The sequence below is a fragment of the Esox lucius genome, chromosome 20 (genome assembly GCF_011004845.1).
Source record: "Esox lucius isolate fEsoLuc1 chromosome 20, fEsoLuc1.pri, whole genome shotgun sequence".
NCBI lineage: Eukaryota > Metazoa > Chordata > Actinopteri > Esociformes > Esocidae > Esox > Esox lucius.
In genome coordinates, this window is record NC_047588.1 from 29,854,816 (window position 1) to 29,879,458 (window position 24,643).

Here is a 24,643-nt window from a genome sequence, read left to right on the forward strand (position 1 = left end):
ATTCATGACTTTTAAACATACATTAAACTGAGAAATCTGTGTTTTCTGACATTTTCATAACAAAAGTCCACAAACCACCCTATATGTTGCGTTGGTCCTATGCCTCATTAAAAAAAATTACAGCTTATCTCACACTAAATGATTTTCTAAAATTCTGTGTAAAAATGTGTTTACATCCCTGTTTGTGTGATTATCCCTTTGCCAGGATAATCCATCCAACTGACACGGGACATAAAGAAGCTGATTTATCAGCATGAGCATTATACAGGTAAACATTGTTCTGGGGAAAATAAAAGGCCACACTAAAATGTGAAGTCAGCCACACAAGACACCGCTGGAGCCAACCCAAGAAGACTATATTTATCATACTGACAGCAGGAATGTCCATCAGAGCGGTTGCCATAGAATTTAATGTTAATTTCTCTACTATAACCATTTTGTCATCATAAATCACACCCAACATCATCTTAGAGAACTTGGCAGTAATTCAAAACAACCTTTCAACCACAGTCCAAGTAAACACACCAACCCAGGACATCCATACTGTATCTGTCTCACCTATGGGATTGTTCGACCAGTCACCGGAAAAAGCTGATGAAACTGGGTTTACATAACAAAAATATGTCAAAAACCATCTTAGGAAAGCTCACCTGCAAGCTTGTCATCCTCACCAGGCAGTGATTCAGCAGGTCTTTTTTTTTTTTTTTTACATGCTGCATTCATATATGCATCGTTGCATTTATATAAAGCTGTGGATGCATGTTAAAATTGGTACACAACCAGCCGAGCTGTCCTCTTGAATGATGCAAATATATTTATTATAACCAGTACACAATGGATGTTGCAGAATGTCTCTAGGTTGATATACGGTCCCACTTTAACATAGCAAAAAAAAAGCCCATCAGCCATGTGAGTATGGCAACACCAGAAAAATATAAAGGTCATTTCTGAATTGAGGTTAGTTTGCCAAACTATAATAAAGAAGTCAAAGTCAGGGCATCTATTTTGGAGTGTTTGCATGTTCATTTCTTCTTCTCGTCGTCTTTTTTGCCTTCGGGTTTGGATCCTGTCTGTGAGGCCAGAGAGCCCATGGCGTTTCGGATAGCCTCGTTGTTGGGGTCAACACCTGGGAGGTTCTCCAGGACACTCTGGAGGAACTCTGGGTCCTGCATCACATCATAATCCTCTTCATCCTAATGAGAAAAAGAGACAGGGCAGAGAAATCGAAGCAATATAAAATGAAATAATAATTGTACCTGCACAAACCTCAACCCGCTGTGCACAATACATGTCAGGGTTTCCTAGTGGGTGTGACGATAACGTTTTGGGACTTGCATTAGTCAGTATCTATAATTATTAACATTTTTAACCCAGTTTTTTCCCCTCTTGAATTTGTTATGACCAAATGTGTGACTATTGCCTTTCCCCATTACAGCACTGTGTTTTGTTCAAAAACATCTCTAAACTAGTTGTTATTGGGAAGGCAGATAATGCATTTTCAAAAGCGGTACCTTCGGCATGTGAAAACACAGAACCCTAATTTTACTAGTTAAGTATGATTCTGACCACATTATTTTTATTAGTGAGTTTCTCCCAGTTTTTTTAAATTTGCAAACAAATGAACAGTTTGAAGTGTTGGTCCACAAGACCAATTATTTAAACTAGTTGGTCCCCTTGATTTGGGTTGTGGAAGGTTTTGAATGGGTGAAAAACTAAAATACATGATATTCTTAAAATTACATAGAAAATGTGTTCAATACAGAGAAACATGTATAAGCTGTACCGTTTACATCATTTTATGGCCTCCAACAAAATAACGTTCCAACATTGTTCCAGATATATAAACAAAATGGAAGTATTGACTAAGGTTGAGTTCTGGGTCCTGAGGGCAAATATGTAGAGAACCAAAGCACACATTTAGGTGCATCTAAGAACAAGATTACATATCCACAAGAATCTTCAGAGTAGTATTGGAGAAGAAAGTACATTTATACATTCCACTTTTAATATACATACACTTAATACTTGTATATTATCCGCCCTCTCCTATTTGCACTTCTGGTTGGATGCTAACTGCATTTCGTTGTACTGTGCTTGTTCAATGACAATAAAGTTGAATCTAATCAATTCAAATAGTCAATATGCCCATGAGCAAGGAACTTTAACTAAATCACCGTAAATAATGTCTGATCCCTTGCTGTGACCCTACAGTAAGAATGAGGCTCTTTCAGGGCATGTGGAAAATTCATTCACATTTCCACAGGGGTCAATTGTGTATGTGCAAAACATGAAAAATACCACCACCCCCTATTTGACCAGCCACAACCAGCCCTCAAACATGAATGACAGTTTAGTGTTTTCACAGTTCTTTGGTGAATGCGTCATCGTGTTGTTGCGCAGTTCTGTATTTTAAGGTTAGTCATACCTTAGCAACCTCCGTCGAGTCCAGGGGGGCTCCTGTGTCCATGTCCATCGACTCTGCACTGAACTCTGCTGGGGATGACAGACCAGATATATTACAGATCAACTGGGTCATATTATGAATCAGGTTATTAAAAGGTACGCATGTGACTGACCTCCTCCCTGCATGGACATCTGCAGGGCGTAGGCAATCTGCTCGTCCTCCGTCATGCGGCTGAAGTCGGGCATGGCAGGCGTTGCCATGTCAGCCTGGGGGACTGACATCTTCAGCAGAGCATCATCTGACTCTGCCATGGGAAGGGAAAAGGGGTTAACAACTGGCGTCATACAGGCAGGTTCTCTCTCCTAGAGCAGGCAAGATGAGGAACAGGGAGACAGCGGTGTATGGTAACTGATCCCTTGTCGTTTGCAGTTGAGGATCAGTGTGCACGGAGAGTTTGTGCACAGCAGGGTGTAGACGAGTGGTGCGTCGGTCTCACCGTCAACGGTGGGTGAGGGAACCCCTGCCTCAGCAGCCGACACCACTGCTGCCCGGCGAGCCTCGTCCTCCTGCCGTTGTCTCTGTTCCTCCATGGATACCCTTAGAGCCTGGACAAGGCAGGGAGCACACCGAGAGTTCAAAATAGGAAGACAGTGGCTTGAATTCAGGACCAAGCTGGAAAGTGAGATGGAATGTGTGAAATGACCATAGTGAGAGAAAATAATGAACCCGTCTAGTACACCCCCTCTCACCAGCGCAAGCTCTGGGTCGGCACTGGGGTCCACTCCGAACTCAAAGTCACTGGAGCCAAGGCCCAGCATGGCTCCCCCCTCCCCAGCCAGGATGGGAGAGGACAGCAGGGCGTCAGCCAGACTGGGGCCAGGGGGCACCGTCACTAGGTGGGAGCCTGCACCCTCCTTCCCATTCAGAGTGTTGATGAAGACTGTCAGCTTCTCTGTGTTAATCTCCTGGAGAGGGAGGGATGGCAATTATAATCACTGAGACAGGAGGACTGGTCAGATAATTCTATATACATTTTTGGGACATTTGGTACCTCCTCTCCAAAGTTGATGATGTCCACGCTGACTTTCTCTTTCTTTAGACGTTTGGCCATTTTGACCAGCTAGACAGAATGTTACAGAAAATGACATCAGATACGATCTATGCACACAGTGTCACTGAACATACACAGAAAGTCTTCATTTTCTATCACTAATCCCGTCTCCATTATGTACACAGCACTGACAAAACACTCACATCTTTCTCATTGTCCTCTACTGGGCTCCCCACAAAAGCAATGATGCGCATCTTGTGGTTCTTCCCCTGTCTGTGCTTCAGAGCCAACTTGGAGAGAAGAGGACACATGGTTCAGGATAGTGACAAAAACCAAAGTGCAATAAAGTGTGTTGCAAAATGATGTGGTGTATGTACATGTGCCACTCTTATGCCTGTGCAGAAGCTGATGTTTCCCCGAGGCTGGACAGCGTGCAGTTTAGACAGGATCCTCCCTGCATCTGGAGTCAGTGTGGTCAGCACCTCACAGTTACTAGACAAAGAGCAACACAGTTACTGACACACAAACATTCAAAAGAATAACACGTATCCAGGCATCCTGTAATATGAAAAGCAGTCATGTTCTGACCATGAGACAAATCCACACATGGAAACACACAGGCACATACTTGGCCATGGTGATGAGGCCAACATTGTTCTCAGGGTTGCTGCGTGTCTTGGAGTGACACACGATGTTGACAGCGTCTTGCTGTGCCTGTAGTCTGGTGGGGAGGAAGTCTCCATTCCTCATGTATTCACTGTTATCCACACTGTGGTAAACAGACAACACAGTAGGTACATCAGGAACACAGCATCACAAACATAGTACAGGCCTACTAAAGCAGTGACAGTACACAGAGTGCTGCAGTTTATCCACATCTTCAGCACGGCCCTGTCACAAACCCAGAACCTATGAATCATAAACGCATAACAGTCCTCCTCCAAGCGCTTTAACCATGCAGCACTCAAAACTGGGAGCTGCAAATGTAAATACCTAAAGCTTAGGTGTACATTGCGCAATTCCATCCACAAACATAGATACTAACTAAGGTCTAACTAGCGTCGAGGCACGTTCTATCTTGCGCATATCTGCCAGGTGATAAAAATGTTGGGGTCAACTATTAAGACTTTTTGCGTTGTAATTAAAGTAAAATGGTTTGCAGCGGTTTGTTTATGAATGTATCATGATATCAAGATTTGGTACCATACTGAAACTGACCGTTCAAGGAACATGCAGTCAAGTTTGCTAAACCGCTGCTGCTGGCACTGCCATGGCATTTTAACATCAAGAATGTTAGCCAACTAATTGTATCGTTCTCAGGTGGATTTTGGATATCCCACTGGTAGACGATATAAATCCTTTATAGCCTCTTTACGTTAGTATGCACTTCTGTGGGGAGTTGAAGTCGGTCTGAACGTCAAACGTATAGTTTGTGCTACGGTTTTAACTAGTTAAGTTAAACTAGTTAAGAGCTTTTGTATGTTCCATATTAACGAGAAAAAATTACAGAAAATGTTACAATCCTGTACACATTTGGGGTATCCACACATCGTTAGCTTGCCGTGTCACTGATCTTTCTTACGGAAGACATACACAACCACGTACAGATACGGTAGGTTTAGTAGTACATACAGTGCCCCATTGAACGGGATACAAGGAAATATTGCGAGACATGGATAGCATTTTATGCTATTTTGACAAAATCGTCATTATAAAACATGTTGAAAAAGTGTTATACAGGAACACCATGCTATTACAGGGCTCAAGATGGTCTGAACTCTTAATTGCAAGCACAACCGTTACCATTCATATTATAGTTAATTAGTATTTAGCATTTTGCTAGCAAGCCAAAAATGACTCAGGAAAATAGCTAACAGTAGGATTGTAGGAATAGGAATGCTAGCGCTACGACTGTTTACATATAATAATTCAGGTTACCGGCAATTTAAGGATTAGAAATATCACACAGACGCATGTCCACATTACACCAAACAAACATTTCCTCATAATTCACATAAATAATGTGACATATCGTGTCAATTTATACTTTTGCTTCCCTTACCAGACCATAGTACTTTCGAGCACCATCTTGAAAGCGTTTTCTGATTCTGTCAAACTACGTCACCAGAACTGAAGGTCAATGGGAAATGTAGTTCTGTTGTTCTCTGGTGATTGCCAATCAAGCTGCACGGTGCTGGGCAATGAGCACAGGTCCCACTAGAGGATGTTGGGGCCTCATGCCACCCTCATGGAGTCTGTTTCTGACAGTTTGTTCAGAAACATGCATAGCAGTAGCCCACTGGAGGTCATTTTCTAAGGCTCTGGCAGTGCTCCTCCTCGCACAAAGTAGAAGGTACCTATTTTTTTGAGTTGCGTAGTTAATAGAAATATAAAATATATATATCCATACATACATGTTTTAAAAACAAGTGTATATACAGCTCCGGAAAAAAGTTAGAGACCACTGCACCTTTTTCTTTCCTTTCCAAAAAAGTTGAAAAGGAAAGTTTTGAGTGAGGAACAAAAGCATTCAGTTTGCAGTGGTCTCTTAATTTTAACCCTTCTGTTCCTCACTCAAAAACTTCCTTTTCAACTTATTTGGAAAGGAAAGAAAAAGGTGCAGTGGTCTCTTAATTTCTTCCCGAGCTGTATGTGCATCTGTATGCATGAATATTTATCAACCGGTCGGTTTGAATCATGAATGCAGATTGGCCGTGATTGGCCGATCTATTCCAGAGACCCATCCCTACAACCCCAGACTTTAGAGGCATGGATAAGTTACAAGGAGTAAGAGCTTTTTGAAAATATTTTTAATTCTTTAAAGACCATATGAAAAACACCACATCACTGAAAGATGGCAGGAGGAACAGGCAGCACACACACACAGCATGACAAGGCATTTATGTGACTCCTATATACATATACACATTCTTTACAGGCAAAATAACTATTGTAATTGAAGCATAGACGGCAAACAGCAACATAGGCACTGAAGGCCGTGTGAAACATTCAATGTAGAAAAGCATGGGAAATAATTTCCCCAGGATCACAAAGAGTATAAGTCGGTCATATCACAATCAGACATAACATGTAACACTTCCCTCCCATATGCAAAACACTAGACATGATTTCCTGCCTGAATACATTAAAATTGGTACAATCAACTAGGTACAAAGTCATAGTAATAATAACACTTTATTCTTAAACTATAAAGTAACTGCCCCAGTGTTACCAAAACATGAACTAAAATGTATTTCTCCAAAACATGTCAATGAAGAATGATTAATAGCTGATTTTCTATGTTGGAACAGAAGGGTCATTGAACAGCTCATTCTTCTCAACAGCAGTGATTCACCAGCTCAGTTTGAGGTGAGGTTCTTGAAATGTGTCTGCCGTAAAGGCCACAAATAGAAAACGTAAACATATGGGTGAGTTAAGAGAGAAAGTCGTGAAATTCTAACCAGGCAGTTATTTCAAGATGTCAGATCTGTTATTGTTGCATTAGTTCATATTATGTAGTGTGTGTTGCAAGTGTATCACCACTTGAGCAGTAACAGGTGGTCTGACTGTAAAGTTGTCCCTAGACACTGAAACAGGTTAAAATCCAGCATCTACAATGAAGTACATAGGCATCAAAACAACTGTTCTGAGGTCTACATTAGTACGTAAAGTTAATCTTACACTAAGTCTTAATCAGTGGTCAAGGATTCAAAGCCAGACCCTTTACCATAAAATACTATAAATATGTGATTCAAAACTTGGAAGTAGGTCATAGAGTGTTTTACAAACAGAAAAACATTTTGAACTGAACTAATTTCAATTATTTGTAATCTGGGTTGGTATACCAAGGTCAAAGATTCAAATCTTGAAGAGTACTTTTAATTAAGGACCATTCATGGAAATAATGAGACCCAGGAATATACTGTGCCCTTTATAAACACAGTGCGCCAGGGAAGAAAGAACACATTTGGGAACAAAGAAATAAATATTTTTTGTATTAAAAGAATTGAGAATAATACCATACCATTCCTTCCTATGTGCTTAAAAAATGTCTAGTTATGCTGCAGCAGGACTCCATTACCATGAACACTGCAATTGTTTACAGGGTCAATCCTACATTAGAGTCATCCAGTTAATAAAGAATCAAGTTCAGAAATATAGGTCTCTTCCATGTAGTTCTCTATACAGCGTGTCCATCCACATGTTGAAGTTCATAGCATCTTGATTGCTTTTCCAAGTTGTGTGCAAACAGTTGATTAGACAGCTCCACATTTAGCCTTCAGTATCTTAAAAGGTTTTCTTGTGGTCTTTGGTGCCATATTCTTGGCTATGCGGACCACAAAGACAGAATGCCACCCTGCTCCCACCTCAACATTCCGTATTGTCTCATGGTGCATCAATGAAGATAAAACCATTTCCCCCACAGGCTGACATACATCCCTGTGTGTCATCCATCCCTCGTCTCCATTTCTGCTTTACAGACCACATGTGCAGTACCTCCTGTGTAACTAGAAACATTAGAATCAGGCCATGACAGCCCTTTAAACCATAAATACACTACCAAAATACACCAGGAATAAGTATACTGAAAGCAGGTGCTTCCACACAGATGCGTAATTGACATCATTAAGGTCATGGATAATACCCAGCTGGTGTGGCCCAGAAGGATCAACAACAAAACACCAAATTAGGAATTTCTTGTGGAAGAATGGAGTGGTGCCATTCCAGTAGTACAACAACACTTGATATAATCTTAATGGATACGAAGGTCTAAAATTATGGACGTAAATGACTGATTAAAACGTGAACCACCATACGTGGACACAGAAAAGGCATGAGTGTCGTAGTGTGTGCATTAAAAACACTCTTTGTTCGGCTAATTGTTCTCAACCCTGCTGGTTGACTGGTCAGTTTTCATCAGTAAGATGGGCAGCGATACGCAAATAAGAGTTTGGTGCTGTGTGCATGTGGGTAGAACAGGACATTTAATAAGTCTACGTTTATATAAAAAAAATCTACAGGAACGTTTTAAAAGCTCAGCAAGAATAGCACTAGCCAGACAGCAAAGCCAAGAGACGGAAAGAAAGGATGGCCGCGAGTGGAAGACAACTGGTGCATGTGTGGACAGGTCACTGACAGGACCGTCTTTAACTCCTGCTTATGGTTCTTCTCTGGTCTGGTGGCCATGCTGTATTCTGGCTTTGATGTTGACTAATACAGCACATGTGCTCTCATCAGAGAGGGAGATTCCAAGACAATCATGGAGACAGACATCTAATACGAGATCCACAGAAACACATACAACCCAGTGATAAGTCTAAGTATCTGGTCTGTACACTCCTGTCTCCAAACCCAGTCAGCTGCTGTGTACATCCATAATCTAAAATAATAGAAGGTACAGTCTGAGTCACTGACAACTGAACCTCACAAACAGTCCTCCAGACTGGCGAGTCTGACAGAGAGCATGTGTTCCTCCTCCACACTCTCTCATCTCTCTGACCTTCAGGCTTTGAGAAGGGTGGGACAGTGTATGTGAGCTGAGTGACAGAGTCATGTAACGAATTAGAGTTGGGTTTCTAGCAGCATACCCATGTCTGATTACCAACACAGACACATACACACACAGAGACACACACACACACACACAGAGACACACATACACACACAGAGACACACATACACACACAGAGACACACATACACACACAGAGACACATATACACACACAGAGACACACACAGAGACACACACACACACAGAGACACACATACACACACACACACACACAGAGACACAGAGACACAGACACACAGAGACACACACACACACAGACACACAGAGACACACACACAGAGAGACACACACACACAGACACAGACACACAGAGACACAGACACACAGAGACACAGACACACAGAAACACACACACAGAGAGACACATACACACACAGAGACACACATACACACACAGAGACACACATACACACACAGAGACACACATACACACACAGAGACACACACACACAGACACACAGAGACACAGACACACAGAGACACACACACACACACACACAGAGACACACACACAGAGAGACACACACAGAGAGACACACACACAGAGAGACACACACACACAGAGACACACAGAGACACAGACACACAGAGACACAGAGACACAGACACACACACATACTCAAATGCCCCCATCTCATGGATCCAGCTGTGAGTGCTTTCAATACTCCCCTTCCAAAGAGGGATGGATCTACAGAGGAGTGAGGATGGGGGATGCTTGTCCACATTCAATATTTCTCTCTTCCACCCACCTCCTTGGTTCCAGAACCACCGTTTCCTCAGATGACTCCATATCAGTTCTTACTGTGGAAGACCGGGAAGAACACCGTGAGACATGGGAAACATCATAGGGATTTAGCTGAAGGAGGACAACTGATCCAGACTTACAAAGCAGATGTTTGTCTCAGGAACGATGTCTGATAATGAGATGGCGTCTTCATGAGCTGACTGATCACACGATACTTCAACCCCAGCCTCCATACTAACAGAGAAAACGAGGGAAGTGTGTTCAGCTTGGGCAGCATACCACATGGTCTCGTAAGAGACCCCCCAATCAGCACAAGGTGGTTTTGGATATGAGTAATACCATTAGTATAACTATTTCTTTACATAACTTTTGTAACTGTTTGGATAGGTTCTATGCAGAGCACGTCTATCCGGTTTCACATGTCTGACTCTGCTCCTGCCTTCTGCTCAGACCAAGACATCTAACACTACAGCTACACTGGTTTTATCCTCAGACACATTCAAACAATGTCTCCCACTTTCTCTTGTAGATGTCCAAGTATGCCAAAAATGAAAGTTGGTGACTAAATTCGGTTGCTGATTCTGATGCTTGTGTAACAGGCTAAATTGTCTCTCCTTGCCATTGGTTTGTTGCTTTGTTATCATTATTAGCTAATGGCATCTACATGAACATCATTAGAATCCTCCAGAAAACACCATAAACCCCAGGATGTGAGACAGACTGGATGAAAAACTGGCCATAGTGTGTGTGAGATGTGAGTCAGGACTGCAATTCCTCTTTGTACCTGTGAGAGGCACTGTGGTCTTGGTCTGTGCATGTCACTGATCTATGCACCTCAACCCCCACGGACCTAGAGAGAGAAACACATGAGAACTGGAGGAGAACTTCACTTGTGGAGGAAAGGAGCAGAGGGAGGTGACGCAGGGAGGCATTACCGTAGAGCTGGAGAGGAGGAGGTGAGTCCTGTGCTTCCTAACGAAGAGGTGGAGAGGTTGGCCTCTGCATCCCCCGACCCTGCGGCCAAGGGAGGAGTCCTCGGCAGTAGGTCTGGCCTGCCTGACTGCATGCCTGAAGAGGAAGAGAAAACCTAAGCATGCACCAAACTAATAACCTACTTCCAACCTCTCACAGCTTGCCCATCAGCCCTTCATGTGGTCCTACATAAACCTCCAATCTAACGTTCAATCCATTTGTCGAGGTGTTCACTCACCGCTGTCTGCCTCAGTGTCTGCTCTGTTGAAGTGTGGGTGGTATACGAGTCGGGGGTCCATCGCAGACTGCCCAGCAGCATGGGAGAGGGGTGCGGGGCCTCCCAGAGTGGGGGCTCTCCTCAGACCCCCTGGACCTCCACCACGAGACTTCTTAGACGGGGAGGGCCTCACTGAGCGTGGAGGTGTGTGAAAATATGAACACGTAACAGCAAACATTATATCACAGAAGCAAACAGTGGAAATACTAAAAGACACACAAACGCACACGGAGCTGCCTTACGTGGGATCTTCTTGAACACTGTGTTACACATGAATTGCTGGAAGCGCTCAGCGTAGAAGCCTGGTCTGTGCACTGACACTGTGTCCTACAGAACAACAGGAATTGACCAGTTTAATCTGAAACAGACATGACACAAGCACACCTACACCTGTGGCATGTTTTATGATGTTACAAGTGTTGTGTGTGTAGGATCTTACCCCATCGTGGACAAGGGCCTTCCATGAGTGTTCTAACTTCTTGATGAATCTGAAACAGTCATAATGCAATGTAAAGACAAATACACTGCCTGTATGACTGGAGAATTAAATACAAATACACTGCCTGTATGACTGGAGAATTAAAGACAAGTACACTGCCTGTATGACTGGAGAATTAAAGACAAGGACCCTCCCTGTATGACTGGAGAATTAAAGACAAGGACCCTCCCTGTATGACTGGAGAATTAAAGACAAGGACCCTCCCTGTATGACTGGAGAAATAAAGACAAGGACCCTCCCTGTATGACTGGAGAATTAAAGACAAGGACCCTCCCTGTATGACTGGAGAAATAAAGACAAGGACCCTCCCTGTATGACTGGAGAAATAAAGACAAGTACCCTCCCTGTATGACTGGAGAATAAAAGACAAGGATCCTCCCTGTATGACTGGAGAATTAAAGACAAGGACCCTCCCTGTATGACTGGAGAATAAAAGACAAGGACCCTCCCTGTATGACTGGAGAATTAAAGACAAGGACCCTCCCTGTATGACTGGAGAATTAAAGACAAGGATCTTCCCTGTATGACTGGAGAATAAAAGACAAGGACCCTGCCTGTATGACTGGAGAATTAAAGACAAGGATCTTCCCTGTATGACTGGAGAATAAAAGACAAGGACTCTACCTGTATGACTGGAGAATGTCGATGATGCCGATAAAGACCAGCAACCTCTCTCCTTTAGTGTTTCTTGCTGGGATCCCCCCCATACTGAAATGACATCACAGCACATTCATCAACCAATTACCATCAATAGATTTCCCATTAACCAGAACCTGAGGTCAACTGGTGGTGGCAAACCCAGCCAGCCAGACGCAGCTCCATTCCCCACCACAGACCAGGGTTCAATTCCCCTGCCTGTCACCCAGTTCCCTACTCGCTTAAAACAAACAAATCAACAGCAATCCAGGGTTGGTTTGCTCTTTAACGTGGGTGTGAAGTGCTGACTGACTCACTGGTCCTCAGACTCCAGGGCTCCCTTCCCACGAGCCTCCCCCTGGATGGACTCCATGGCAGTGCAGTAGAGGCTCTTCTGGGCCTGGGGGCGCCGCTGGTCCGGGGTCACGGCCCCCTCAGACCCCCCGCTATCCCCCCCGTGCCCTGCTCCTCTCTCTTTCTCCCTGCTGGCCTGGTCCAGGTTATGGACGCCCACTAGTAGACTGTAGTCCATGATCTTGAAGCTCTGAAGGAGCTGTAGTACGCCCGCAAACACACACAAGTATAAAAACAGGATAAACACGTCGAATTTAGCAACAAACAGGCACGTCAGAGTTGATAGAAATCCTAACCCTTAATCTGCTTTGCGAGCAGCAATTTTTGGTCAATGGTTGCAGAAGTTCTGTTGTTGGGGCAAAAATAGTCCTTTTTTGATGAGCCGATTTGTGTGCTGTGTCATCCAAACCGTGTGGATTTCAGACCTCAGTGAATTTCATTTGCCAAATGAGGAATGATAGTGGTTCTACTTATAGATTATGTCCATACACACAATAGATTTACATATCCAGGCCAAAAGTAGTGTTTTAAAAAAATAAATAAATCACAGACAGGATCTTCAAGAGAAAGAAAACATACTTTTCAAAATGGGGACTGGAAAAAAGACCCCATTAGCCATCTTTTTCTGAATTAACATATTAGGAGACTCCATATAAGTTTTATAACCTGAAACAATAATATCCTAACCATGGTATCCACACCTTCATAAATATAAAAATGTAGGACTTTTCAAGGATATTCCAGGCCCTATTCAAGGACCCAACATGGCATAGTTGGAGACATGGATCAAGGTTCATTACGTTACAACACTGAGAATGTTTATAATGAGAACTAGCAGGCTTTACAGAAGCTCACAGGGGCTTGAATGTGAACACTTCTCAATTGTGATGTGTTACAGTGACGGCAGATCACGCAGTCTCTTCAATCTCTATTCTTACGCAAAACATAAATTCAAGCACTTTCAATAAACCATGTATATTTTCAATAACGTTCAAAGCCTAGATAATCTCCCCCCCCCCCAAATTCACAAACTTAAGGATTTCAAGAACCCGAGGGAACCATGTCGTACCCGTGTCTAAACAACACTAACATTTAATGCCACAAACAGCTTGTTCCTTTTGGGGACCAAGTCATCGGGTTTTACTAGCATAGCAAAGCCAGGACCCCACCCACCAGGGCCCCACCCACCAGGGCCCCACCCACCAGGGCCCCACCCACCAGGACCCCACCCACCAGGGCCCCACCCACCAGGGCCCCACCCACCAGGCAGTCTCTCTGGATGGTCTTGCTGAGGGCGTTGTAGTTATCTGGCTCCAGCAGCAGCCCGTCTGGCAGGTCCTGGATGAAGTCCAGGTCTTTATAGGTGGGCACAGCCTTTTCCCTCTCCTTTGCAGAGGCTCGCCTCTTATAAGTGGAGCCCTTCAAGTCGTACTTGAGGTGCATGTTGACCACGCGGGGCAGTAAGTTGTTCATCACCACGATGCGGATGTTCTTCCCTCCCGCCTGGATGCAGTACAGACCATAGAACTTAGGCAGCAGGGTCCGCTTGTTCTGATTCAGGTTCTGTAGGCGGAGGGAGACGAGGAGGCGAATAGAGCGGAGAAGACAAGACAGTTTAGTGTGATATAAACAGGAAAACCTGGCCCACAAATGCCTTCGTAACTCACCATAAAGTATCCCGGTAGAAGTTTCTGAAGAAACTCGGCCTCTTTGTGCTGCACAGTCTTGATGATGAACTCGTCATCACTGGACACGTAGAAGACAGAGCCGCTCGCCCCAGAGTTGGACAGCTCTATCAGGTCCTCGTTGCACAGAGAGTACTGTGGGCGAGGAGTTACAGAGCTAGCATCCTTCCTGACCGTAGAGAACTACAACTAAACATGACCAGTCAACCATCCTGATTACAGGCAACTACAACCAGGCACAACCAATCAACTACATTTATTTAATCTCAGTAGTCTACTGACCAGGTAGTCATCTGGCCGGATGCCAAAGAGTTCTCTGAAGTAGCGGAAGGCGATGGGGGCATATGTCTTAAACCTGAAGTCACTGTAGTGGTGGGCAGGGGTCAGGTTACTGCCCTCACTGAGACACAAGAGTAATAGAGAAACAGTTGTGTAAAAGAGTGCTCAACATTGAAATACTTGTTTTAAGCATAGACATTGGATGGACCCCATTATAACCCTAACCTTAACCCAGAGCCTCAAAATAGCTATTTGTTGTGGGAACTGGGAAAATGTCCTCAGTAGTAATGATTTTCCCATAGATTACCAGTAAGGACATCTAGTCCTTACACTCACAACTATAGACGCACGCACGCACGCACACACGCACACACCTAACCTGGGGAAGAAGATGCTCTCAACCACCACAAAGTCCTGCATGAGAACATCCCTCTCAGCCTTCTGACTAAGGCTGCCCACAGTGTGAGTGATGCCCAGCTGGATGGCTCCTTTCAGGGCTGACGACGTGGTCTGGGTCGGGCATGGAAGAGGACTAATTAATGGTTGTCAGAGAGATTAATAAAGTCACTGTGTCTGGGGTATCATAACATAATATACCCATGTCTGCAAGTCCAGACTGGGTGGGGAAGGGATCAGAAAGAGCTTCTGACTACAGGTAATTTTAGCACACAGTTTGTGTTGACCCTTTACTGACCTTCTTGTACGTAGTCTCTCCTGTATTGGTCTCAACTCCTCTGTGTCCAATGGTCTTCTTCATACTATGACTGGATCCTGGCATCTGAGTGAGAGACCGACACAAAGAGATTAAATGTGCCATTTAGCAGCAAAATATGTTGATTCCTGCCACACCCATAGGGACAACCAGTTAAACAACCAATCAGGATATTAAAATGAATACCTGTACCGGAATTTAATATATATTTATGTTTGCTTTGGCAATGTGGTAACACATTCCATGCCCACTAAAGCCATTTGCTTTATATTGGGGTACAGACACACGCACAGAGAGAGAAAAACATGAGAAGAGTCTGGCTGCAGAATGGCACTGTGGGCTGGTGGGCGGGTCTTGGGCACGGTGGGCTGGTGGGCGGGGCTTCAACTTCTTTAGAACGGGACTTCAACTGCTGTTGAATCACACGTCATTGGCTACTGACTTAATTAACTCATTCACTGTTTTGAAGTTATTACTTTTATGAACAATAAGCATATTTTGTTTAGCAAACAGTATATATAAAAGTTATTACAGACTTTTGGTCTTTGACAAAATAACATACATTTGTGTTTATAAAGCACAATAAAGAATAGTTTAATATCCATAAATACTTTCATCTGCTTTTTGGTGTTCTGTGGATTAGTTAAATCCTACGTTATGAATTTAGCTGCAAGTCTTTATCCAATAGACTAGCTTAGTTTATAAATCAATGTATATAGATTGTTCATCAATTGGAGATTGCAAACCTGTAATGACAATGACACTGTGAAGCCTGGTTGGGCACTATGAAGCCTGGATGTGCTCTATGAAGCCTGGTTGGGCACTATGAAGCCTGGTTGGGCACTATGAAGCCTGGTTGGGCACAATGAAGCCTGGTTGGGCACAATGAAGCCTGGTTGGGCACTATGAAGCCTGGTTGGGCACTATGAAGCCTGGATGTGCTCTATGAAGCCTGGTTGGGCACTGTAAGGCCTGGTTATAAACGGTCTCAGGGGACAATTTTTACACTTTCACTCAATGTTTACTCAGTACATTCATATGCCTGAATATCTTATGCCTGAATTACTTTATCCTCATTGTATGGGTCTGTGACAAGATTCTCATTGTACATGTCCAACAGCATCTGTGTTTCGGTCAACTGCAACTTTATTTCTTTACTATCCTTCACGGCAGTATACATAAATACAACCAGATTTACTGAGTGCAAATAGAATGTGTTTTTGAACAGAATGTGTTTTTGAACAAATCTACAGCTCAAAATGAAACAACATGGATTTATTCAATATTCAAACAGAACATTAAAAAACATACACATTTTATTTAACAACATCAGAGAGTAAGCAATCTTTATATAAATAAACCATTCATTGTTTATTAATTATTCTGCACACAGTCTGTCCATAAATGTACAAGTACATTCATACCTTTGAACAATACAGTGTGTTTTCTGTAGCAAACTCAGTCTTAAGTAGAATGGACTCAGCCCAATAACCTGTTAGCTATGCTATATAGGCTACCATATAAAACCACTGCCTTTTCTTCTATTTGACTTCATCTGTCTACTTTAGCTAACATAGTTATTAATTCAATAACATGATTCGCGCTATTGTAATTATTTACCTTACATAATTCAAGGATCTTCTGATTAATACGTACTTTATACTTTTGTCTGTTTTATTTTATGTTATTGCAGGTTCCCAAAGCTAATACTGTAAAGCAAAGCTAGCTAATAATGTAATGCGTCTGAAACATGTTAACTTAGTTGAGCCCACAGTGCCCAAGCCCCGCCCACCAGTGACAATGCCCGGCTGACAGGCCCTTTTGTGCACGCTCTCTCCCTGTGTGTGTCTCTCTCTCTGTCTCTCTTTGCATCTCTTGTTGACAGACACAGATGCACATGCACGCAGAGAGACACACAGAGAGAGACACGCAGAGATAGACAAACAGAGAGAGAGACAAACAGAGAGAGAGACAAACAGAGAGAGAGACAAACAGAGAGAGAGACAAACAGAGAGAGAGACAAACAGAGAGAGAGACACGCAGAGAGAGAGACATACAGAGAGAGAGACATACAGAGAGAGAGACATACAGAGAGAGAGACATACAGAGAGAGAGAGCACGAAACAAGGAAGGGAAGCAGGTTGAAAGAAATGAAGAAAAACATGTTTCGGTGTCACCCTGTTCTCTCCATTGTTTCCTTTTATGACACACAGCTTGAAAAAAATGTAAATAACAGACAGAATCTAAACCAGTTGCAAATATAGGCACACTGTTTCTTCAATCTAGTTTCACCCACAGAACTACAACATCAGAGCACTATGGATAGGGTAACACCCTTATTAAGCCCACCAAAAATGCTTTTTAGATTTTTTATATATACTGCCCCATTTTAAGGGAGAATATTTTAGTTAAAATTAAAGTCTAATCTCTCATTTGAAGTGTCAATAATTAATTCATACCAATTTCTAATGTACATTGTTTAATTTGTTGAAAGTCTGGCATGGGCTTAAGGGGTACCTAATGTACCATTTAGGCCAATGGGTGTTCCAAGTAAGCCCACTTCAGATTTTTTGATAAGTAAACAAATATATTAAAAACGTAACAATACAAACCTGTTCTATTCAAATTGGTAATCTCTTAGCTCTCAATAGCCTCAATTTTATTCTACGCACATGAAATAAAAGAAACTATGAAATAAATCTATATATGTACACTAACATAACATGAAAAGCCATGCAGAGAAGTAATAAGTAGGGCTGCACGATTAATCAAATTACAATTGAAATTGCAATATTGACATATGTAATATCCAAATCACCCACTTCCTCAATTTTCAGCTCCAAAAAAATATGAAAACGGGCACGTATTGTACGTCCGTAATACTTTTTCTTGTGGGTGCTGTAGGTATTTCTTTTGTAGATTACTTAAATACCTGGAGGATTTTTTTGTTGAAATACCAAGATATTGCCCCACATACACAACAGCAAGGTTATTAAAAGATTCAGCTTCAATGTCGGTGCCTACAAGCATACTTGTTTGACTAACTAGCTATGGCAACGGCACAAGTATAGCAAATGTCATTGCATTAAATTAGTAGTTAAACGAATAGCCTAGTTCAATGTTTTGACACAGGCTAATCCTTCAAATTGGTAATAAGTGTAAAATAAAAAACACTGAACTTTTTAAAGTGAGATTATCTACACTGTTGACACTATGTTGGAAAATCACAAGTCATAACCCTAATTGCAATATTTGTCAAAGAAATGTTTTATTCAAATTATGTAGCCCTAGTAATTAGCTATACACAATTACATCCACCCCAGACAGTGTGATATAGTGAACAGAATACCATCCCCACTCTGAAGCATGGTGGTGGCTCACTGATGTTTTAGGGGTGTGTGAGCTCTAAAGGCATGGGGAATCTTGGGAAAATGTATGGAAAAATAAATGCAATAAGTTATCAGAAAATACAGAAAAAGGTGAAGGTTCTGGAGTGGTCATCAGTCTCCTGACCTTAATATCATAGAGCCACTCTGGGGAGATCTCAAACATGCAGTTCATGCAAGACTACCAAAGACTTTGCATGACCTGGAGGAATTTTGATGAGACGAAAGAGCAGCAATACCACATCCAAGAATTCAGGGCTTCATAAACAATTGTTACAAAAGACTGCACACTGTCACTGATGCAAAAGGGGGCAATACACACTATTAAGCACTAAGGGTATGCAGACTTTTGAACAGGTGTCAGTTAATTTTTTTCTTTGTTGCCATGTTTTTGTTTTATGATTGTGCCATTCTGTTATGACCTACAGTTGAATGTGAATCCCATAAGAAATAATAGATGTGTTTTGACTGCAAATTTTTTTCTAGTAAATATATTACCAATTCACCAAGGGTATGTAAACTGTTGAGCACAACTGTATACCTGCTTATCATGCTTTATGTCAATGCAATGAACCATACTATGCAGCTACTGTATTGATGAAGCATGTTTGCTAGTATGCTAAATATGTTGATTTCAAAATACATAATATTTATAATTTAAGTAATATTCTAACATTTTCAAATATTCTAATATTCAAAACACTAATCACTTAAATGTTTATAACAAATGGGTTCTTACCCAGGAGTAGAAATATGCAAAAAATATGCAACTTTCTGGGATCAGCAGGCACCTCACACATATGCTTTGATAGCTCAATGCAGGCAAATCTGATTGGCTTACAATAATAAGTGTAATTTATGCAACAAGCAGCTTCAATAGAAGAAGCATGACACATCAGAAAAGTATAATCTAGTTTTTTTTCTTGACTCAGAAGGTGCAAGTGTGCATATATGGTATGTGGGCTTAATAGGGACGATTACCCTAGCTCTAGCCTTACCTCTGGAGACGCCATTTTCCGAGACCCACTGGACACTGGGAAGGAAGAGAACAATTCTTTAAACCTTTATAGGGCTTTTTATCACAAAGTGCACTAAAGCCCCCATGCCGTCTGTGTAGTTAAAATTCAAATCACTATGCATGTTATTTTGTTTAATAAAACCCAAAATGTATTGATCATTTATTACACTTTAAGATTGCATTCAGTTTTCAGGACAGGAAGAAGTATTTTTGCTTAAAGAACAGGGGGTCGGATTCAAACCCAGTACACGAGCACTGCAGGCAATGGCTTAGAACACTGGACCACTCTAGACCACCTTCTGAGTTTCCCTTGAAATGCTAAGTCCGATTGCGAGCAATATGAGGATATTCTCAGGACACAGACCTGACTGGGTGATAGGGTGGTCTGGAGCCCAACCCTTTAAACAACTATTGTCTTAATATAATACAAACCACCAAAAGTAACTATCAAATAAAACTGGCAGGCACAGCCTAGTCGAACATTTTTATACATCCACGGGGACAATTTTGATTCATTTACACATATCTTTCAGAGGGGCAGGTGCTCAAATACCAAACACCTAATGAACAGCATGATTCTTTGGCTTGAGGAGAAACTTTATTTTTCTGCTATGCCAACAACTTTTGGTTCGTTTTTGAAACAGCAAATCACATCAGCGATGTTAGTTCTTACAGAGAGTGATATAGACAACTAGTTAAGCTTAGGATAACAGATGCTACACTTTCCCAATACACTGCTCTAGATTTAGCCTACCTACAGTAGATTGCATAACTATTCTCACCCCAAGTAGTTTAGAATATATAGGGCAAGCCTGCCTTCAAAAATCTGATGATTAGTTGAACAGAGCTGGTCTGTCTAAAGTAAGTGAAACCACAACTTGCCTCACAATTTGGTTGTAAGCCTAAACTAGCCCAACTGAATGAAGCAGTCATTAGTAGACAAGTTTATTCAGGGGTGACAGCTCCCGAGAGGTTTGAGAATCACTGACCTCAACGTTTATAATGAAAGTCTCAGACTGAAATGCGAAGCAAGCAACTTTAAGTTTGAGTCATCTGGCAACGTTTTCTAGAACAAGTGCGCAGCATCACATCGAGGCGTAATAGCAAGTTTTGACATAAAAGTTACAGTACATTAGATCCCATGAAGCAGCAGCCCGTGTTGGGCGGTAGAGAACTCAGAGGTCGAGAAGACTGACAAACGTCATACCATCTCGCTGGTCGGTTTTCTGATTTACGGTGTGAGAGAGCAGACAGAGCAGCCAATAACTAAACAGACTACTCAAACCAACAGAATGTTTAGTGGCTATAGCCTGGTATAAAATATAGTGGTAAAAAGAGACCGTGAAAAGAAAACACCAGCAAGGAAAAATCACCAGAGAACTCCTGACTTCAGACTTCTGTCTCCGCCAGACATACCAGAGTGTGCTTATGTCTAGACAATTGGGTCCTCTTCCACAGGCAATGCAAACACATTGTCCACCAACCAAACGTTATGGTTTTCCCTGTGACTCACAGCACTGATATATTCTATTTCGGTAGGGATGTGCTCATTCCCATTAATCATATCCATGATTAGTTTTTACCCTATAGACACCAGGCCCAACTTTATCAGGAGATATGCTAAAAGCACATACAAATACATTTAAGATTTGTGCAATATGCATGCCGACAAAGAAACAGCAAACATCTGTGTGAAAAACAGAAGCAAACCATGCCCGGGAATGTTCTTAATGTTTTTACATTGTCATAACGATGCTAGAAAAATGCACCACCAAAAACTGGATTTGTCTTCTAAAATTGCATGCATATTTTTTGCCCTTCTCTACTTCACGGGGCTGTAACCAATAACAGCTGCTATTAGGGGGTTATAATATAGCAATATCTTAAAGTCTGGAAAAACATGTGTGCTGTTATTTTGCTAGTGCTGGCAGGTCAGATTTATGTTGAAGATAGAGGCAAAAGGAGAGTTGCTTGAAATATTATCCTGACAGACTGGTGGAAACAGATAGCAAAATAGATATTTGGCCTGCAAAGGCAGATTAAAATTAACAAATCTAATCAATAATTAAATTAATAAACATTGCTTCAGCAATCTACACAGGAATCCTCCTATTTAGGCTAATTCAGCAAGTGAAGATGCAGTTTGGCTCAGTAAACCATGTTACAGCTGTTTTACTTTATTTACACAATGCATTAAGCACACAGACTTAATAGAAATTATTTGTTAACTGTGCATTAATTCAGTCTACTCGCACTTTGCTGGCTCTCAGCTTGCTCAAAAGCGACTAAGGTCCTGCCATGCCTTAAAAAAAGCGACCACATGGCTCCCTCCCCCTACCCCCCCCCCATGCAGGTACCTCTCTGCAAGGCTCTCCTCCAGAACTGAGTCCTAATGTCTGTAGAGTAAGATACAGATCAGACACTTGTAAGCTAACATGTACAAGAATTGAATACAAACAAATTAGGTTTTAATTCAATAGGCAAACAGCTAAGCTGTAAGAGTAGATTGTTTTTGGTTTATTGTCCCAGATTAATATCTCCCCCCAGTCCAGTTCACTTGCAGGTTGTGCCACAGCCTGCATGTAGACCAATAATACAGGACACATGCTCTACCCTATTTAGGTCTGACAGAGCATGGTACATGTGGTGGTTATTGACCCAAATTATGCAGAGCAAGGACACCGTGTATCATTTGACTTGTGAGCGTGTTTGCGTTTACTGGCCTCATTCACAGCCCTGTCTTCAAATGCTGCTTATTTTCAGGGCTTTATTTCAAACTGAGTAGCTATTACAATCCAAATGGAACAATCAAATGTTTAGTTGAAGCTGATGAGAGCCTGTAGTAGATTGATAGACTCTCCTAACAGCATTATCCTTCGCATCATAACCTCTGACACCAACTGAGTCTGGACAGTTGAATAATGTGACCACAAGTGAAATTGGTTAACAGTATTATTCTAGACTTTTTAGATTGAGAATTTTGGATTGTCCTCTCTGGGACCTACAAAGCGATAATCTGTACATTTACTTAGTATGATTGAACAGGAGGCACTTCCTTAACCAGAAAGGCACATAGGACTGAATATTTCTAATAATCTTTCATGTAAACAAAATCTGTATTCACTAAACCAGTAGCCCCTAGCCAAGGTTTTCCCAAACTGAACTAATCAGCCTAGTATGGATATAAGTGACTGTCTGCTATCATGAGTACAAAAGCAGACGATAAGAAACTGCCAACAACCTAGACGTGACCATCACATTCCACAATAATTGTGGTGGCACAAGGACTAGTACACCATAATAAACTAACATTGCATATTTGAGAGTCTTAGTTTCTTGGGTTAGCTAGCTAAGTATATCTAGCGGGTACAGTACGTAGCTAGCTAGTAGCAACACACGGTGTATTTTAAGAGGACTAGATCATGCGGCAAATATGACACTAGATTTGTATCAGCATAGAATAACCATCCGCTAAAGGCAATAGTATAGTAATACGTTTTTACCTAACTACATACAGTAGCTAGCTATTTAGAATTCCTAATGTTAGAGAAATCATTCAGGAATAGACGGTCTTATAAGACATGATGAACAGAAGCCGGTTCTTGCCTGAGCAAATATCCTGTTTAAAAAACCTTAGTTTCAACAACATAGGACAGGACTCAATTTTACATTTTCATTATTGTTGGCAACGTTACCAACTACACTATATCACAATTAAAGGTACACAGCAACATTATTAGCTAGCTAGCGCGCAATGTAGTTGCCTTATTAGCAAGCTATGTCGGATTGTTGATATTTAGTCGTGTACTGTACTAGAAACTGGCAAAACAACCATCCGTGCTAGCGACGGTAGCTAAGAAGAGTGGATGCATTGAGTCGGACAAAGACAACCATTTTAAGATATTGTCACTGTAGCAGTTGGAGCTAGGTTATCTTTCATTTAGATTACTCAAATTGGTAGTTAAAGATACCTGTTGGAGCAGTCGATCCCGTGTCAGCTGGAACGGCAGTCGCCATTTTGGATTGGCCTACCGCTAAACGAACGATTCGTGTTTTGACAGTGGGTTCACTGCTTTCGTGGAGTGCTCCCTGTTCATGTCTGTCAAGTTCTACCTCACAAACTTGTCACACAGTCTACAACAAAAAGTTAGTTGACTTCTGTTTATTACTACGGTTTATTCAAATAGTCATTGTATGTTTTCCAGATTTTTCGGAGGCAGTTTTGACGTTACATTCTCTATTAAAAACCTACACCCTTCACCTTTCACCATCAGTATCCCGCTGGAAGAGACATCAAAGGTCATGGTGCTGAGTCCAGCAGGACCTGCTAGAGCAACCAGCATGATACAAGCTGGCTTCCACAAGCCCATAGGATCTTCTCTGTGACCACAGCAGACCAAATGGCCATTTACATCAACTATACATTTAGCAATTCAGTCAGAACTGTTCCATTCCATACTTAAACCCAGGGATAAATATGGATTGATTAAACCACTAATACGTTTATTCTCACCCATGCCTTAATCATAAACCTAGTACAGTATGTCAGAGCTGTTGAGCACTTGCTCAATAGTTTTGATATAAGCAAATGTAATCCAGATGGAGAGGCAATCCTGGGAGGCAGCATTTCTGGAAGACTGTGGGGGAGTATGGCCTCTCTGCAGAGAACTGGGCCTCAGCATGCGTCACACACTGATATTAGACTCAAATGAGATGACCAATTATTTTGCAAACTAAACATTTTGCAACAAAAATAAGAGTTAATGTTAGCCCTTTTCTTTGGTCAGCTTTCACTAAAGAAATGTGAAAGCTGAATCATCAGAATCACCTAAAACACTCAGAGGCTGTAATCATTGCACTAAAAAAAACTTTTGCACATGGGTTTAAACATTTTTCAATACAAATTCTGATTTATGGGATATTTTTAGATTTTCTTCAGTTTAAAAGATCAGAAATTAAAAATATTCTAATGTACAGTAATGCATGCTTAATATGTTGCCAGAAATATTAAAAATATGTCCACATGTAAACATTTGTGAATTTTAAGGCAAT

General features: G+C 41.7%; 2 protein-coding genes across 5 annotated transcripts; both read right to left on the bottom strand.

The window, feature by feature from the left end:
- Nucleotides 1-335: 335 nt before the first annotated feature.
- LOC105029227 (26S proteasome non-ATPase regulatory subunit 4) lies at nucleotides 336-5,625 on the bottom strand. 2 transcript variants are annotated; one of them, XM_010902473.4, is made up of 10 exons: nucleotides 5,518-5,625; nucleotides 4,084-4,224; nucleotides 3,833-3,947; nucleotides 3,659-3,745; nucleotides 3,456-3,524; nucleotides 3,154-3,369; nucleotides 2,901-3,009; nucleotides 2,577-2,708; nucleotides 2,426-2,490; nucleotides 336-1,193 (listed from the first exon to the last, which is right to left on the bottom strand). In XM_010902473.4, exons 1-10 carry the CDS (start codon nucleotides 5,541-5,543, stop codon nucleotides 1,023-1,025), a joined length of 1,131 nt encoding a protein of 376 aa, XP_010900775.1. In that variant the 5' UTR covers nucleotides 5,544-5,625; the 3' UTR covers nucleotides 336-1,022. The 2 variants fall into 2 exon arrangements, with proteins under 2 accessions (XP_010900775.1, XP_010900774.1); XM_010902472.4 differs by having other exon boundaries at nucleotides 2,426-2,493.
- A 625-nt stretch (nucleotides 5,626-6,250) lies between these two features.
- On the bottom strand, nucleotides 6,251-23,691 carry LOC105029228 (phosphatidylinositol 4-phosphate 5-kinase type-1 alpha). 3 transcript variants are annotated; one of them, XM_020041244.3, is made up of 18 exons: nucleotides 23,563-23,685; nucleotides 21,949-21,987; nucleotides 19,572-19,606; nucleotides 15,170-15,253; nucleotides 14,855-14,985; nucleotides 14,479-14,596; nucleotides 14,179-14,331; nucleotides 13,775-14,074; nucleotides 12,475-12,710; nucleotides 12,146-12,229; nucleotides 11,462-11,510; nucleotides 11,265-11,349; nucleotides 10,984-11,154; nucleotides 10,709-10,841; nucleotides 10,558-10,623; nucleotides 9,914-10,007; nucleotides 9,778-9,829; nucleotides 6,251-7,963 (listed from the first exon to the last, which is right to left on the bottom strand). In XM_020041244.3, the coding sequence occupies exons 1-17, from the start codon at nucleotides 23,606-23,608 to the stop codon at nucleotides 9,827-9,829; spliced, it is 1,827 nt and encodes a 608-aa protein (XP_019896803.1). In that variant the 5' UTR covers nucleotides 23,609-23,685; the 3' UTR covers nucleotides 6,251-7,963; nucleotides 9,778-9,826. The 3 variants fall into 3 exon arrangements, with proteins under 3 accessions (XP_019896803.1, XP_019896804.1, XP_012994913.1); XM_020041245.3 differs by lacking the exons at nucleotides 6,251-7,963; nucleotides 21,949-21,987 and having other exon boundaries at nucleotides 9,576-9,829; nucleotides 23,563-23,691; XM_013139459.4 differs by lacking the exons at nucleotides 6,251-7,963; nucleotides 19,572-19,606; nucleotides 21,949-21,987; nucleotides 23,563-23,685 and having other exon boundaries at nucleotides 9,576-9,829; nucleotides 14,855-15,007; nucleotides 15,170-15,255.
- Nucleotides 23,692-24,643: the final 952 nt, after the last annotated feature.